The sequence below is a fragment of the Elaeis guineensis genome, chromosome 12, assembly GCF_000442705.2.
Source record: "Elaeis guineensis isolate ETL-2024a chromosome 12, EG11, whole genome shotgun sequence".
NCBI lineage: Eukaryota > Viridiplantae > Streptophyta > Magnoliopsida > Arecales > Arecaceae > Elaeis > Elaeis guineensis.
The window spans coordinates 78,352,804-78,365,789 of record NC_026004.2 but is presented as its reverse complement, the minus strand read 5'-3'; the positions used below and the strand labels follow the sequence as shown (position 1 = coordinate 78,365,789).

The following is a 12,986-nucleotide window of genomic DNA, read 5'->3' as shown; positions in this document are numbered from 1 at the left end:
TGAATACTTTCTTTTTGTTTATTTATTAACTTACAAAAAAGAAACGCAGCTTTCATAGTATACGTTAGTTAACGCTTGCTCTCGTTCTACTGCACCACATATCCAATACAGTGCATTGCTTGCAGGGAAGGCCCTAAAGGTTCTTATATGTATTTATATTCATAAGCTGTGACAAAAATTTTACATTGACCGCAAACCTACTGCAACCTTCTTTATCAGGTCTTGGAAATATGTATTTATATTCATAAGCTGTGACAAAAATTTTACATCGACCGCAAACCTACTGCAACCTTCTTTATCAGGTCTTGGAAATAACTACGTACAAAACATTGGTGGTCCCAATGCACCCTTGTAAAAGGAAAAAAAAAAATATACACCTTCTTATTTATTGAAGATATTCTTGAAATAATATAAAATATTATTCTATATGTATTTTAAAGGTGAAGTGATAAAAAGTGCCAGCTTATTAAGTGGCTAAAGTCCACTTGATCCAAAATAATCCCATCGTCATGGAAATTTAAGGGTGAGGGGCATTTGGGTAGAGCCACTCACCATGTAAAGCTGCAAACAACCCGGATGGTCCGTATGTAGCAGCAGGCAATCAGAGAGAATGCACTTTTATGGGAGTTTCAATTTCTTGACACGCTCAATTCTCTCAAGAATCATAACGCGTGTACTTGCCACAATTTGACACATTATTTATGATCATACATGTGCAATGATACATCACAAATGCTAGCCCACGTGGAGAGACATGCAACAAAACAATCGAAATATGAGACGTTGGAGGAGTACCAACTGCTGAGCCGTGGGCCATGGCCCAATCGTCGACAAGTATCTTGCTACAAGTTGAGGCAAATGACGGCAAACCAACCACTCACCAAAAACTAAACAGGAAACTAGAGAAAGGAGGAGCAAACAATGATATAGAACCCAACATTAAGCTACAAAATAACTAAATCTGCCCTGCAGCAGAAACCTATTGTCAGCCATTGCCTGAGCTTTATCCAGAATCCTTAGCATTATCCAAGTTCCCCAAGCCTCCAGTTTCTTTCCAGGTGTGGATTAAGTTTAGAAATAGAACAATCATTTAAGCATATGGTAGGGCCGGTTCATCACATTTACATTTTCTTTCCCAAAGTCCCAGCAAAATGCAATCGGATGCCGGCCTATGGTCTCGCTGCCCAAACGACAAAAAAACAAAAAAAAAAAGAAAGGAGAACCGGAGTTCACCACATGATAATGCCCTATTTGATTAGTTTTAGCCTCAAGGACCATTAAATCAAGCATTCACTTTCTTAGGAGGCAAGAAGAGTCAAAGCCCCACCAAAGCATATTTTTTTCCATTCTTTTTATTTTATATTCAGAATAATGGTAGTACCACCAGCAAATAGAACTGATTACCTGGATCAGACACCGGACAGGGATTCCAACCCAGAACCTATCTGTGGGATTATCCACATTAGGAGCAACAAATTCACTCAAAATAGAAGTGCACAAACATTTGCAAGATTAAAATCCAAAGTAATTATGCTGAGTGGTAACCACATTGAATGAATATTGCAAGAATAAATTCAATTCACTGCTTCTTCAAGGTACATCTTGAAGAACATTGAGAAGTTCCTAGCAAATGTTACAACCTTTTGGCAACCATATTATCAGAAACAAAAAGAACATTTCTTGTTGTTTCATTGGTTAAGGTTAAAAAAAACAAAAAAGAATGTTTTACATCAGAATGCGGACAATGGCAAGACCAACAGCAGATATTGACACCAGAGTCCCTATGCAGTATTTTATAACATCATATTTTGCTGCCTCCAACTGGGCCTTCAATGCATGGATTTCCTGTAAGGAATATTAGAATATTCAAGGTTAGAACAAGCGACTAAGAAGACAAAGCCTTCCATGTACCTTCCCATCTAGCAAACACTCACCCGATCAAGCTTGGTAGTGAGATCAGTAGTTTCAGCATTTTGCTTGGCCAATTCATCGCGTATGCGCCTGCATTTATTAGTTCAGCTAAGAATAAAAAGGTGATGCTTAAATTACAACTTGAGGTAAATGAACTGCTATTTCTAATTGGGAAGGCATTGGTTATATATATAAAATCATACACGCCTAAGGCCAACCTAACTAAAAGAAGACTTGTAGCTTGACCCTACCCAAGTTAACCAGATCCAACAAGTCAGGTCTGGCTCTAAATCCAGATTGTTTCTTAACCGGGTTGCATCCAGATGCCCTAACTGGATCAGACATTTGCTATCCTGAATGGAAACTTGGGACCAAGGTCCGTAGAACCAGTGCTGGGACCCATACCAATTGGTGGCTGGTTCGGCTTGGTACAGGATGAATCAGATGATTCAGTCTGGTTCAGCTGATTGAGTCAAACCATTTTTTTCAATTTTTATCTCGGTACAAGTTAGTATGCTTTGGTCCAGTATGGTATGGGGGTGGTATGTCTCAATACGGATGGTTTGGGTGTGGTTTCGAAAAACAAAGCCAAACTGACCTGGCCCCGGACCAATTCAGCTCGAACGTTGTGAACCAGACGGTTCGGCCTGGTTCGATAGACCATGCTCGAGAAATTTGTCATTCCATTATTTTGGTAGCCCAATATATAGTGATACATTAATCACCAAATAAAACGTATTGTCAAAAGCTGTACTGGAATTCAAGACTCAAAATAGAAGCAATAAACCTAGATATAAGTATCCTTTAGATACCCTTACCCTCTTTCAAGGTTTAGATCCAAGCGTTGCCCTGCAGTAACTTTGTCGATCTCATACCTGTCCCAGGAAAATAACTCTTAGACTTAACCAGCACTGAAGGAACAAAAATGCAGTAAATCATACATCCATGATATGAAGAAAACCAGACCTAAGCTCGCTCCGCATTTTCTCAATATCACCCCTAAGTTTTTCTGTCTCACGTTGCAACAAAGAGAAATGGTGCTCCTGCAACCAGATGACATCATCTTCAGAAAATGATTAAAAAAATAAACACAGAATGTGAGAGTGAAAACAGATAATTTGTTAACATGCAATATGCAATGTCTTGAAACTTCTAAGATGCTCAAGTAGATACCACCTATAACAGAGTCTGACAAGCTATGTAAATCATACAAGTTTGATTACAATCTGTGCAATCAAAGAAATGATCAAAACCCAGAAGCAATTTTGTGCAATCAAAGATGTTCCCCTTTAAGGGAAATTACTTGTTAGCCCCACTATATTGTACGTCGCTAGAAAGAACTTCAAGCAGCAGAAAGCAACATTTTGATGAACAAAAAGTAGAGAATAATTTTGATCTTAGATTAGTCGACCAGCCAAAACATGTAGATATAAGTCTACAAGCAGCAGAAAGCAACATTTCAATAAACAAAGAGTAGATCATAATCCTTGATCTGAGATTAATCAACCAGCCAAAACAGGTTGATATAGAGAAACAAAACAAGAGAAAGCTTCACTAAAAGCTCAAGCTCAGCTGTAGCTCAATCATTTGACAAGAATTTGCAGCTCTAAAACAGTTCACTTTTCAAATTATTCAAGATACATGTTGATGCGAATTACATTCTATAACTCAGAAATTGTGGGGATCATAAAGTTCAAGAAACTTGATACCTAATAAAAAATTAAAGACCAAATAGAAAGTATTTTGTAACTCCCACATGGAGTCCCGAAAATTTTTACTGCCACATTGGAGCCACTAAAGCCCGTGCTGTTTGGGAACAATTTTCCAGCATCAGTGGAATAAGTGGTATAACTTTGGGGAAAAAGAGGGATAAAGAAGAAGAAGTCTATGGAAGTATTTTTTATGAACAGTTTTATCCAGGTGAAGAGAAATGAATACATGTATTTTACCAAATACCAAACACCAAACCGGTGAAGCGCCACTTGCATGGGAGTTTCATGAGCCCTTTTGGGAAGAGCAGAAGTGTCAATCATGTTCTGAATATGATCATGATTCACAGAAGGTGAGGATACTTACCTCTAGAACTCTAAACTAGGAATAAGTAACAAATTAGGTATGGTGCAATGAATAATTTGGAACTTCAGATTTGCTGCACCTCATGCCTGACTAAATGGCTGTTTATTGTTTCAGAAATATGAATTTTGCAACAGAACCTAGTCTTTCAGTTCAGCAGATACTGTGAGCAAAGTCAAATGGAAAACCTGAACCTAAATAGAGAACCAGTAGAGTAGAGATTTATAGCATTATCATTCAGATATGACATTCAGCAAAATACAGCAGTAACATCCTGTATTTTGTTACAGCAATACAGCAAACTGAATAGGAGAAGGGCAAAAGATGGAAACATACAACAAGAAAAATAAGTAAATTAAGGGCCTGTTCTTAAGTGGGTAAATAATATAGAAAAGTTGGTCAACTTTTGTATGGACAAACTTATCCAATGTTCTCACGCTTCTCTAGATAGGTAAATTATTTTCACATAAATAACATTTTCTTATGAAATGGGAGGAAGTCTTACCCACTTAGGAGGTAGAATAACATATTCTCATGAAATGGAAGTCTTACCCACTTAGGAAGTGGGTCAGTCATTTTCCCATCAACTAGGAAAATAACCTTTCTATTTCATTCCTAATATACCCCTAACCCTTAATTATAACAATAATTATACATAATATAATATTAACTTATATATAATATAATAATATTTTATTATTCTAATATGATATATTATTATAATAATATAATATTATGATATAATATCTTATATTATTGTTATAATAGAATATAATATAATATCATAGGATATTATTTTAATATATATTAATATTATATTATACATTATAATATATATTTTATTTTATTATATATAATATAAGTTATTATATTATATTATACTATATTAAAAATATAACATATATTATCTATATTTATGAATAATGTATTATATAATATTATATATTATAATATATAAAATATGATATATTATCATATGATAATATATCATATTATATTATTATATATAATAATATTTATATAATAAAGGGTATTATAAAAAATATGGATAGATCTTAGCAACTTATTTAGAAAACTAATAATGCAAAAGAACATGGATAATAAATTCCCGAGTCATTTTCCAATGCATAAGAAAATAGGGGTAAATTATTTTTTTGTCTAAATGTTGCCTGCGAAATACTTATCCAGAAAAATATAGATTCCCGGATAAATTTTTTACCCTAAAAAAATGGGCCCTAAGAGAAAGAACAAGAACAAAGAGTGAAGAGGAGATCCAGAATGACAGAAATATAAGAAAGAGGAAGGAAAGAAGGCCCACAACCTCTCTTGCTTTCAGTAATGATCTCTCAGTTCCAGGACCAGCATATAAGTATAGAGCCTATTAACAGGATAAACTGGACAATGTTCCTATTTCCACCAAGATTCTCTAAGTGGATAGGATAGACCAAGCTAATCACATTACTAAACCACTCAATAAATAGGAGCTCTAGGACTTCTCATTTTAAAGAATTGGCAGCCACAGAGCTCTGAATTGAAGGACTGGCTGGACACATAACTAAAGCCCATTTTGAGGTCAAGGACTGCAAATAAGCAATTAATACCAGACCTAATGGGCGCCCAGTTATGACTTTGTGCGAGCAACCCTTACATCCCATTTAATAAAAAATAAAATAATAATAATAATAATAATAATAATAATAATAATAATAATAATAATAAAACATAAGCCCTTATAGTTTAGCACCAATAGACCCTTAGTAGACTCCTAACAATCTGATAAAAAATTAGAGAGCAGACCCACTGTAGAGTGATATTTGGATCATTAGAGTCCAATAAAAGGCAAATTAACCTTTGAATATGTTCCAAAAGGGAAAAAGAACACCTATATGGTGCTTGTCATCTTAAGAGCTACATGCTCATATAATTATTTAAACATGATATGTGGATCCTAAATGCCATAACTTCAATTTAACCAAGGTTGTTCTTGATCAAATGCATTAAGAATAAAGAACTGAAAGCATAAAAAGTAGGTATACAGGAGTAGAATTTCAAAAGCCATATCCCCCTAAGGAAAGTCTAGTGATGAATAATTAGAGTTAGTTGTTTCTTTGAGAAAACAAGTTTGTGATTTTATGGTGGGGAAAAATCTTGAAAGCACTTATTGTCAAGGGATATTTCTTGATAAAAACTGAAAAACAAAAATGTTTTACTAGCCTAAATTCTTTCATAGGCACAATTCTATATTCATAATCTAGTTCACATACCTTTATCTGGAAACACAGGTTTCATCCCCAGGCTTTCTTGCAAATATAGAGGACCATGACCCAATTCTAGAGCACAACAATACCAATGTAGTGCAATCCTTTATTATTATCATTTTATCATCCTTTCCTTTTTTAATAGACATCATGGTTCCTTTATTTGCATTACATAATTCAGTTCAAAGGCTCAACATACTATTATCAAATGCAGCACTGAATGCAAATTACAATGTCAGAATTGACCCACAATTTGGGCTACAATACTAATATAGAACCATTCTATTGGATTAGAGAACAAAAATATGTAAGAGCAATATTGATCATCATTTTCAATTCCTCCAAATATAGATGCAGCGTAGCATTTCCCAGGAAATGCAAAGATGTTGCTCAAAAATCATATTTCATTTTCAATATTCACCTTTACTGGTTTTGTTTAATAAGAAACCTTCTTTTCCTCAAGAATAGGCTTTTTTTTTGTCTGTTAAACCATTTACACATAGGGTGTTCTGTTGTTCATCCTCATCAGCTGCAAAATTAAAAATCATTTCTGTCTAACATTTATTAAAAAAAAAAAAAAATCTGATTGGCATGTTATGCACTTTGGGAGCAGGAAAGGTAGTCAAATATTCTTATCCTCCTAGGCTGTGTTTGATGCTGCATGAGTGGGGGGATAACCCTGTATTCCCTCCCTTATCTTGCTAAACAACATTTCAGGCCAACAGGATAGGTTTATTCCATCCTTAAGATGCGTAAGAGGATATCCCTCCCACTGGCATCATAAGCCAATTCCATGGGGACTACACTTCCACAATATAGCCCAATTGCCATATTATCCCTTCACTTTTTCCATTAACTCTCTTAAATACACAAAAGTGGGAGGTCAATTTTGTCCACAACATAAAATCAAAATCATCCCCAAATCTAATGTGTATTATATGCACTCTATTCCATCCCCTTATCCCCTCCCACTTATTCATCCGGCCAAACATTAAAAGACCCTTATCTCATAGAATAGGCCCATCTCTTCTACACTACTTGGATAATTTTTTCCTATCACATCCAACTTTATTCTGAAACCAAATGCAGCTTAAGGGGTTTTGATGCAGCCCCACAAAGGATAGCTGGATTCAGAATCTTCTATGACTAATCTCAGATTAACCTGTTTGGGTTAATTGCAGATAATTGCTCATGAGAGTGAAAAAATAAATAATAGAGAAAAATGCAAGTATTAAGAGAAAAAAATAAACAAAGTAGAGCACCAAAGCAGCCTGGAATCAGGTGAGTAAAAAGAAAGGGGAATGCACAGTGCAAGGGGGAGGATAATTGGGCATCAGATCCCCAAAGTCGTTGGTTTGTCCATCCACACTTGCCTTTTTTTGTTTCTTCTCTTTTTTTCTCTTTTTTTGCCTAGTTTTACCTAACCTTGGTCAGCTGGCCCTAGTAATCAAGCCCAAGCTCATTTTACTGCTTGTGTGGCAATTTCAAGTATTCACTTCATTCTCTCTTTTAAACTCTCTAATTTTGATTGTACCATGAAAGAACATAACCAAACAGCAAATGGCACCTAAAAAAATAAGATAAGTCCCAGTGTAAACAAATTAAACTAAAACTATTGAGCCTCTAAAATCCTGATCTCATTAAGTTTAACCTGTCACCCATAAAATTGAGTTGTAAGCAGAATAGTTCCATTAAATGATCATGGACCATATAATCCATAGAAGGTTCTATTTGATGTAAATGTGTCCAAAGGTAAAACTAGATCATCGGTTCATCATCCAATATTGCATATCTATTTTCTTCTTGATACATAGTGGTTAGCACCAAGGTTTTACATTCCGACGGGACAAAGGGCATCCCGGCCGTCCCATCCCATTCCTATAAGAAAATGGGACCGGAAAGGGGTCGGGACTCCAAAACCCATCCATACAGAGAAATAAGAAGAAAGAGAAAAGAAAGAAAGGAAGATGAAAAAAGAAAAAAGTGAGAGAAAAGAAGAAGAAAAAGGAAAGAAAGAAGGGAAGGGAGAAGAAAAAGAAACGAAGGAAAGAAAAAGAAGAAAAAAAGAAAAACAAAAAGGGATGACAAAAGAAAGAAAAGAAGATAGAAGAAAAAGAAAGAAAAGGAAGGAAAGAAAAAACAAAGAAATGACAAAAGAAGGGAGAGAGATAGAAGATATCTACCGAAAAGTATAATCTAGACAGGACAAAACAGTAGGGCATCCCGTTCCATGGAGATATTGGGACTCCTCCATCCCACAGGATTTAAAACCTTAATTAGCACATCATTTGTATCATTCACACGTGCCTTCACAAAAAATTTAAAGAACCCGTGGGTAATGTTCATGTACTCATCACCTTGATGTTAGTGAGGATCACAATACATCACGGCAATTGATTAATTGATGACCTCATTAACTAATGATTTCACTAACTTACCTCCTTAAACATTGAAGTCACAAATTTCTCCCTTCTTGCATATGTTAATAGGATCCAATTCAAGATTTGCTCACTGTAAAAAATAAGTTGAAGCAACTTTTCAATTTTTGGGTTCAATATAACAGTTTTTTCTTTTAGTTAGTAAAAGAAATTCATAAAAGTCATTACAAGAGTAGAAGTGCCCATCCATATACTGTATCTCCAAGACGTACTATCATAACAACTCATTGACATCATATAGGACTGCTATCAAGGTTCGTCATCTCGATACCGGATCCTATATCAGTACCATCCTATTACTATATTGGTATGACTAGTATAGAGGCCAGTTCGACATACTGACACTCGGTATGCCTCCCATATCACATACTAGTTTAGTATCAATATGATATGGCATGGTCCGTATGCACCGATACTGAAGGATATGGCAAACTTTGGCTGCTATCTCTTTAAATCTATGTTTGCTCTTATTACCATACACTGGCTTGTATTAATGTAACTATATAGAAGTAATGCAAAATCATGATAATCCATGACGTATAAGGATCCCACAATCCTACTAGTCTAGGAGATTTCCATAGTACTAACCTCATGCATACAGCAACTACAGTATGTTGTCAGTAAAAATAATTGTGCATTGTTAGTTGCATGATAAATTTATGATATTGTGTTAATCATCAATCAGCCCTGTATCAAGAAAGATTAATTGATTTAAAATGTTTGGCTGGAGAGAAACATAAAAAGAAATCTGAAATGAAGTTCTTCCAGAAATGAAAATTCACATATGAAATAAATTGTAACAGGTTGATAGAGTGTACCAACTTAGTAACATTCAATAGTCATTCAATGCTAATTCATAAATCAATCTCATCCTCCAAGCTCAAATATTATGCAAAAAATTAATAGGGATACCTAGGTGGCTGTTGCTCAAAACAATGGGATGACTGATGATCCTACTTTTGTATGTACTAACCAAAAGACATTGTGTAGAACATGTCTTTAAGGCCAATAAAATGCAGCTGAAATTGGTTTATATTAAAAAGCTAAAAAATAATATAGTGTATCTTCATGTGCAAATTATGAATATTTTGACACAAAAAAAAAAAAAAACCTTCTTGGCACTGGTAAATGCCAAGTGTTGGCATGGTATCCCATATCCATTTGTCAGTCTTTGATCAGCACAAGCATGATTTATGATACCTTGATCTTCAAAATGGTGATCCCTTAAGTCATGATGATTAGGACCATGGAATTCTTAAAGGATGGCATGCTGCTTAGAGCTTCAAGAAAATGCAAACTGTCATCTACTTGAAAAAAAGAAAAAAAAGCACATTGTTGTCCCATATTTTCAAATTCCAACCTAGTATGAAACATCAGCAATCTATAACTTAACCAGCACCATGATGCCATAAAAAATCAAACCATAAACCCTTTATCTTGATTTGTAGGACAATAGAAAATTTCAAATCAGAATTTTGCTTTCCCTGAAATTTCCAAACAATAGTTTCCTAATCGGATTTCCTATTTTGTTGGTTTTGTAAGTATTTTAAGCCCTTCATGGCATGCAAGTTATGCAATTGATTCTTCAAAAACACAGGCCAATGCTTTCTTCATATAAATGAAATAAAATTTCAAATATACCTACATTACAGAGATGAACAGGATGTCAGGATATGCTCAAATATGCAATTCAGACCATACAATCTGGATCAAAATAGTACTCAGCAATCCAGAGACTCCTGGATAAGGATTAACTTGGAACATAACATCTGGATCACAAAATGTATGATCCAAGTCCAGGTCATGTTAATACATATGAAAGCAACTAGAACATCCACCTTTTTAAGTTCCTTTTCTTGACTTCTATAATAGCCAGATTGTCATCAGTAAGTTTCAAAACAGAGTATTAGCAAACTCTTTAGAGTTTTCAACTTAAAAATAAAAAAGCTCTAGTTGTCCAAGATATAAGATCTAAAATTGATTTCACATCTCTTGTGCCATTTTTGAGAACTTGAGTCCATTTCCTCTATAATTTTCCATCTCAAAGTTGAATTGAATTGATGCATTTTGTTGCCTTGTTCATGTTTATATTAGGATATAGTTTGTTGGTAAAGGCTATTAAATAAAGTTGTAATGAATAAGAGAAAATTTTCGCTCATCAGGAGACCAAAGAAAAATGGCAATTTTTCATATCAAGTATCTCAACAAATAATGGTATGATGACATTTTTAGCATTTTTTTTCCTTGTCCTAAGTGGGTCCATGTCTACAAACATCTTGGTAGGTCAAATTTAGAAATCTTATGGACTTATATGATGGCATTTAACTATATTTGATAATTAAATGTCTGAGGGCATTTAACAATATTCAGTAACTAAACATGGTGTCTATTTCTTGGACATGATATATAATTACAATGTACATATGTATATATGTAAGCATGCATGAATGTTTGTATGCATGCATGCATGTATCTATGTCTGGAGAGGCTGGATTTGAGTGCCAGCTGCAAGTATGTAGAGGTTGGATTTGTCTTATTCCCAAATCTTAAAATACAGGGACTCAACTAAAACGGGTCTAAAACTGGCTAGAAGTATAGGGGTGCACATTGTTTTAACTATGTTTTGTTAACTCAAAACAAGAAATAGTATATCATTGCAAAACTCAAAATCGACACAATATTGATCTAGAACTAGTACCATTTATACAACGCTAATAATGTTGCTTCAATAAAATAGATGCAAGATCTTAAAGGGAGCACAATCAAAAAAAAAAAAAAAAAGTAAAGGTAACCATACTTGAGAGCTCTGCACTTGAGACTTGAATTTCGAGAGATTGGAATCCTGAATCATCTCACTCTGCACAGAACGATAATTAACCACAGTAACAAAATAAGAATTTGCCCAACTCACAATACCAAGATACCACCACCAACAAACATCAAATCTCAAACCTTCTGCATCTCTCCCTTGGATACGAAGGACTGTGCCACATTCTCCAAGCTATCATTCAAAACCTCAGTGATTGCTGACGTGATTGCCTCCGCATGCTTTGATGGGACTCCCTGCGCCTCCAATCTCCGAACCTACAAAACATCAAACACCTCAAGTACATTCCAAACCATTTCTGTCATACTATTACACAAAAAATTTGAAGATCATCAGGCAAACCGGTAAACTACCAGTGCCAAAGTATCAACAAGGAAGGCTCTTTTCCCATTGGTCTTGACGAGTTGAGAGAGGCAACGCTGTGGCAAGAGGCTGTGGGCACTCCCACCCGTTAATGTCGCCAATCCAAACCTTGAATGGAACCCCAACGCTGCCCTGCTTCTCTTACAAACAATTGCAGCAACCGACATTGGTTTCAGCGCCCAAAGAAAGGGGCAAATGGTCAACAGAGAGGACAGAATTCAGAATCCTTTGATATCCTCTCGATCAACAAAAATCCAACCCAAATCAATCCAATCCGCGATTCCTGGACGGATCTTTATTGAAGGTGGAGGGGTGGTGTCGTGGGCGGCGAGAAACGGGAAGGGTATTGCCGAACCCTCGCCTTTCTCTCGTTTTCTTCCCTGTATTTCGCTCTATCTATCTTGGTGTCTTTTCCTTTCTTTTCGGTTGCGGAAACGGACGGGGATGAAGGGAGAGATGAACGCGGTGATTCCAGGGACGGGATTTGTTGGCAATTTATATACGTGGGAGGAGTGTTTGATGGACCGTATGGTCTGCCTTTCTAGTCTCCGCTTCGGCTTCCCCGGTTCCTTCTTTTACTTTTTGTTGGTCTTTTTTTCAATACGCGGAAGGTGAAGCTGACCAGGACCGCGAAGCGAAGCGTGAGACCGAGGAATTTCCATGCGACCGGTCTCATCCAATCCAGGCCCGTCTTGAAAGCGTAGATATGTGCATGTGTATGTATGACATGTCACCATGAAAATATAATGTGATGTGATATATAAATATTGAAGAGCCGATGGGTAGGTTTTTTTTCTTGCCTAATAAAAAATAAATATACAGATTATATATATATATGTATATATATATATATATATATATATATATATATATATATATATATATTTTGGTGAAACATACGAGCTTATATTAAACCAAAGAGCTAAAACACAATATATGTAGTATAAGACGGACCCAGAAACCAAGTTGCCTAGGAGACAAAACGTAGAACTTGAGCAAAGTGTAGACAATACAAACTGCAACAAAGAAACAGAACAAAGGATGGAACAAAGGATTAGAATACAGATCCCAAACACAAATAACGAACCCAACATAGATAATAGTAGATATTAGGTC

General features: G+C 35.4%; 1 protein-coding gene across 1 annotated transcript; it reads right to left on the bottom strand.

The window, feature by feature from the left end:
• Window positions 1-1,528: 1,528 nt before the first annotated feature.
• On the bottom strand, window positions 1,529-12,453 carry LOC105054714 (protein FMP32, mitochondrial). Its single transcript, XM_010936281.4, has 7 exons — window positions 11,861-12,453; window positions 11,633-11,764; window positions 11,478-11,537; window positions 2,878-2,954; window positions 2,730-2,786; window positions 1,935-2,001; window positions 1,529-1,845 (listed from the first exon to the last, which is right to left on the bottom strand). Exons 1-7 carry the CDS (start codon window positions 12,035-12,037, stop codon window positions 1,726-1,728), a joined length of 690 nt encoding a protein of 229 aa, XP_010934583.1. The 5' UTR covers window positions 12,038-12,453; the 3' UTR covers window positions 1,529-1,725.
• Window positions 12,454-12,986: the final 533 nt, after the last annotated feature.